General features: G+C 39.2%; 1 protein-coding gene across 2 annotated transcripts in view; it reads right to left on the reverse strand.

Moving 5' to 3' along the window:
* esyt3 (extended synaptotagmin-like protein 3) overlaps positions 1-6050 on the reverse strand; it is a 26661-nt gene that overhangs the window by 12566 nt on the left and 8045 nt on the right. For both annotated transcript variants that reach the window (XM_032512926.1, XM_032512927.1), the window contains exons 10-12: positions 2778-2860; positions 2477-2525; positions 934-1023 (exon numbers count right to left, since the gene is read on the reverse strand). In XM_032512926.1, coding sequence (XP_032368817.1) covers positions 934-1023; positions 2477-2525; positions 2778-2860 — 222 coding nt within the window. The remainder of the gene's footprint in view (positions 1-933; positions 1024-2476; positions 2526-2777; positions 2861-6050) is intronic.

A 6050-nucleotide genomic window follows, 5' to 3' on the forward strand; every position in this document is an offset into this window, starting at 1 on the left:
GGGCGTGAGGGTTTGAGTACACACTTACCAAGCCCTTACTGTGAGTCTGCATCAATGCAGACTTCACCAAAGGGAAGTACCCACAGTTCAAAGTGTTATGATGTTAGTGCCGCAGAGACCAATGGGAAATATGGAAATTACAAAGGCAAAAAACAGGAAGACATGAATCCTTTTGTCCAGCTTGTAAAACAAGAGTTTGAAAATGTTTCAATAAGCCAGCTATCTCCTGTGCCTTGGCCGTGTGGAACAAACTTAAAATAAAAATACTATAGAGCTTTTAACGGCGTTCATTTTTTGAATCGGGAAACTAACGTTCTTTTCGGCCTGGCAAACTTTGTAGTTTTTTTTCACATGCTGTCTCAACAACTAGTAACGTTAGAAAAATACAACACCAGATCTAGCTAGACCGGAAACAAAACAACAGGCACGCCGTTTGGGCTTGCGAGCCGGCCAAAGAGTAGTAACGTTACGTTTGGAGTGGATGGCTAGCGTGAGACGCCGAAATGGATGCCAATAAGAATCTGGAGGGAAAGTTTACTTTTTAAAAGTTGCCTAATGGTTCCATTGACAAGACCAAAGTGATCTGTGTGTTTTGTCGTTGAGAACTGAGTGATCATCGCAGCACGTCCAGTCTGAAATACCACTTGATAGCCAAGCACACAGCTGATGTCAATTCTACCCCCCGTCAAAGTATTTTTTTCACCCTTAAATTGATGGACAGTGTTACATTGTCCATGTGGCCTCACACACTAACTCACTTAGCACCTGAGATCAATTGAGTCTGTGTCTTTACTCATCAGTGCTCGCTTTGGGATTGGACCATAGGCACCCTTGGGGCCAGAAGATTGACAAGTAGAATAACAGCCTAGTCATAGTGAATATAAATATAAATAAAAATTCAGATGTAATAAATGTAAGCAACAATAAAGCTACCTCCCTCAGCAGGCTGGGGTCACACTTTAGGGAAAACCACTTGAGCTTGAGATGAACTTCTCCCTTCTGGATCCCTTCCAGAGTAAACCACTACAACAGGGAGAGAGATTTATCAACATGACATTCACATAAAGACTGCATTCAAATAGAAAACGGGGAAAATGGTTAGCAGGAAACTGTACCGTGATGTCCTTTCGTGCCGGTATTGTGCCAGGAATCAATCGTCCGCCAAAAAAATGATTGCCGGCTGCAGGAGCACCCTGTGCCCTAGATAATAACCAATCCAGTCCTTTTTCCACTTGTCAAAAAGTAATTGCAGCCCTTACTGTTGGTAGTCTATATCCACGACGTTACACTTCCGGGATTGCTCCATCGCCACCAGAAATTCCGCCGGATTTCACTAATTTAGGCCGGATTTCCATTGCCTTCCGCTTTCTTTGTGATGGAATTCTAACCTCCGGGTCGACTTATAAAGACTTTGGCTAACTGCTCCTCAGATCTCTGCAGGGTAAATCCAAACAGCTAGCTGGACTATCTGTCCTATCTGAGTTTTCTTTTGCACAGCTAAAACAACTAATAACTGTACACATGTTCCACCAAAATGAAACCTTCCCAAAGCTATTTAGCAGAGGCACCAACATTGTTTCCGGGCATTAGCGCCACCCAAGACAATTGTAATTGGTTTAAAGAAATGCCAATAAACCAGAGCATTCGAGCCATTTTCTCCCTTTGAGACTCCCTTTAACAAAAACAATAATTTTACATCGCAGGGAGTTGCTGGTCTACCACTGCCTTGATCGATTAGTTTTTTTGTGTTATCTTGTGATTTTCTTGTTTTAAAAACAAATAGTTTGGATTCATCAAAGTCGCCTATGACTAGTCTCGCATTGCCAGACCTTCCTCCACAGCGCTATGGAGGAAGGTCTGGCAATATCGGACTAAATGTTGGTGACTTTTAAACACTTAAAGTCCCCGAGGGATTGCAAGACTGGGGGATAGCTAGTTGGACGCGTGCACTAAATAAATATCAATAAACAAACAACAGGTACATTCTACTTGACACAATACGTTCAAGATCTGTATGCTTGTCCAGTCTCAATAACTTGCACCTGTGCTGGAGAGCTCAGTGCTCTATGGCTGCCCACGCACCACCCAGTGTACAAGCATAATATTGATACATACAACATTGCATGGCTGTACATTTTCACTGAGAGGTTATTTATACCTCAAGAGATTCATGATTTCATTAATGAGGCTTACATCTGATAGATTATAGCCCATCCAGTAACTTAACTTTAACTGTTGAAATACCTTTTAAAAAACGGTCAATACATCCAGTAACATGCAGTTTTCCAAGTAAGTTGTGGACAGCTCTAACAGAATGCTCACGCTCTCACAGACGGCAATTTGTTTTTGGCACAACACCAGCAAAATTCTTTTTGAGTTTTTCCTATTGCAGAGAAAATACTGTATACTTATTAGGCACACATCAATTCATTCATTATCAAACATTGTGTTTCCACAATGTGAAATAAAAGCTCACCTTATCCATTTCTACTTCCTTCTTCACCACTCCCAGATCAAGGTTATACCTAAGGTGATGATGAAAAATCATAAGGATGGCGCGTGAAAAACGTATAACATTTTTGTACAGCTTTCTTCTCCAAAAAGTGTTTGTATAAGCTAATGTCCTGTATATTTACGATGAAGTCCCCATATTTTATGTTGTTTAATGCCACTATGGCATATGTATGGTAGTAAGTAGTGCTTGCTAAAATCTTCCATATTTGAGAAACCCTCTATATAATAAAGTGAATACAATACATGCGCTGTTAGTTTTCTACCTTCCAAGGAAGTCGTCTTTATCGGTGTCCTCATCATAAAGCTCCATCTCCAACTCTTGCCCTGGGGCTTCATGGGCAACAAACTGCACACAGATAAAGGAAAGGTGAAGTTAAATGTCTTTCAGATTGGAAAGTCAATGTTTAGATCGGTGGCCCAGCTCAGCATACATACTGGGATTTCTGCAACATTTAAAGATCCCATGACAAGGTGCTTTTTGGATGCTTTTATATAAGCCTTAGTGGTCCCCTAATACTGTATCTGAAGTCTCTTTTATATAGGCGTTAGTGGTCCCCTAATACTGTATCTGAAGTCTCTTTTATATAGACCTTAGTGGACCCCTAATACTGTATCTGAAGTCTCTTTTATATAGACCTTAGTGGTCCCCTAATACTGTATCTGAAGTCTCCTTTATATAGGCCTTAGTGGTCCCTAATACTGTATCTGAAGGTTCTTTTATATAGACCTTAGTGGTCCCCTAATACTGTATCTGAAGGTTCTTTTACATAGACCTTAGTGGTCCCCTAATACTGTATCTGAAGACTTGTTCCCAAAATTCAGCCTTGGTGCAGAATTACAGCCACTAGAGCCAGTCCCACAATGAGCTTTCCTCAGGACGTGCCATTTCTGAGTTTGTAGCTATTGAAGAGGAGAGAGGGGGGGCAAGGTGGAGACTGGGGGTGTGGCCCTTTGCTGCAAGTCATTCCCCCCCTTTCACTTCTTCAGCTGTCCTATCAACAAAGGCCTAAAAATGCCCAAAAGAAAAAACAAAAATAATTCAAAAAATAAATGCCAGAGCTTGTAGACTTCATGTGAGCAACTGTAGAACAAAAATTGGGACAGTGTTCTGAATGTGGTCACCGAAAAAAATGTCAGAAATGTACTCATTACTCCTAATATTTTTTAACTCAAGTTCATTTTCCTGTAGGCCTAGGCTACAACCACAACTCAGTGATTAGAACCTCTCCAATGGGTCACCGCAATTTCACATAGCCTACTGTATGTGCCCTAGAGGGTGATGAGAATCAATTGTCGCTTCCATCCCAAACCCACAAAAATACTCCCGGCATGTCCCAATCACGTGACTAGTATTAAGCTACACGCTTTTAAACAGTCAGATATCATCCGACTACTACCTAACTAGTATTAATCATCCGACTACTACCTAACTAGTATTAATCATCCGACTACTACCTAACTAGTATTAATCATCCGACTACTACCTAACTAGTTCACGCTTTTAAACAGTCAGATATCATCCGACTACTACCTAACTAGTATTAATCATCCAACTACTACCTAACTAGTATTAATCATCCGACTACTACCTAACTAGTATTAAGCTACACGCTTTTAAACAGTCAGATATCATCCGACTACTACCTAACTAGTATTAATCATCCGACTACTACCTAACTAGTTCACGCTTTTAAACAGTCAGATATCATCAGACTACTACCTAACTAGTATTAATCATCTGACTACTACCTAACTAGTATTAAGCTACACACTTTTAAACAGTCAGATATCATCCGACTACTACCTAACTAGTATTAATCATCCGACTACTACCTAACTAGTATTAATCATCTGACTACTACCTAACTAGTTCACGCTTTAAACGTCGATATCAGACTACTACCTAACTAGTATTAACCTACACACTTTTAAACAGTCAGATATCATCCGACTACTACCTAACTAGTTTTAATCATCCGACTACTACCTAACTAGTTCACGCTTTTAAACAGTCAGATATCATCCGACTACTACCTAACTAGTATTAACCTACACACTTTTAAACAGTCAGATATCATCCGACTACTACCTAACTAGCATTAGGCTACACACTTTTAAACACTTTTACTAACTAACTAGTATTAATCATCCGACTACTACCTAACTAGTTCACGCTTTTAAACAGTCAGATATCATCAGACTACTACCTAACTAGTATAATATCCGACTACTACCTAACTAGTATTAATCATCCAACTACTACCTAACTAGTATTAATCATCCGACTACTACCTAACTAGTATTAAGCTACACGCTTTTAAACAGTCAGATATCATCCGCCTACTACCAACTATATTAATCATCCACTACTCACCTAACTAGTATTAATCATCCGCCTACTACCTACTAGTATTAAGCTACACGCTTTTAACAGTCAGATATCATCCGACTACTACCTAACTAGTATTAATCTCCGACTACTACCTAACTAGTTCACGCTTTTAACAGTCAGATATCATCAGACTACTACCTAACTAGTATTAACACTGACTACTACCTAACTAGTATTAAGCTACACACTTTTAAACAGTCAGATCTATCCGACTACTACCTAACTAGTATTAATCATCCGACTACTACCTAACTAGTATTATCCTCTGACTACTCACCTAACTAGTTCACGCTTTAAACAGTCAGATATCTCAGACTACTACCTAACTAGTATTACCTACCACTTTAAACAGTCAGATATCATCCGACTACTACCTAACTAGTTTTAATCATCCGACTACTACCTAACTAGTTCACGCTTTTAAACAGTCAGATATCATCCGACTACTACCTAACTAGTATTACCCACACCCTTTAAAACAGTCAGATATCATCCGACTACTACCTACCTAGCATTAGCCTACACACTTTTAACACTTTTAACTACCTAACTAGTATTAATCATCCGACTACTACTACTATTCACCTATTCCTTTTAAACAGTCAGATATCATCAACTACTACCTAACTAGTATTAATCATCCGACTACACCTAACTAGTATTATCATCCAACTACTACCTACTAGTATTAATCATCCGACTACTACCTAACTAGTATTAGCACAACCGCTTTTAAACAGTCAGATATCATCCGACTACTACCTAACTAGTATTATCTCCGACTACTACCTAACTAGTTCACGCTTTTAAACAGTCAGATATCATCAGACTACTAACCTAACTAGTATTAATCATCTGACTACTACCTAACTAGTATAAGCTACACGCTTTTAAAACAGTCGATATCATCCGCACTACACCTAACTAGATAATTATCATCCGACTACTACCTAACTAGTTTAACATCTGACACTACCTAACTAGCATTAGGCTACACACTTTTAAACAGTCAGATATCATCCAACTACTACCTAACTAGTATTAACCTACACACTTTTCAACAGTTAGATATCATCCGACTACTACCTAACTAGTATTAACCTACACACTTTTCAACAGTTAGATATCCCGCCGCTTAGTTTCC

The sequence above is a fragment of the Etheostoma spectabile genome, chromosome 4, assembly GCF_008692095.1.
Source record: "Etheostoma spectabile isolate EspeVRDwgs_2016 chromosome 4, UIUC_Espe_1.0, whole genome shotgun sequence".
Taxonomy (NCBI): domain Eukaryota; kingdom Metazoa; phylum Chordata; class Actinopteri; order Perciformes; family Percidae; genus Etheostoma; species Etheostoma spectabile.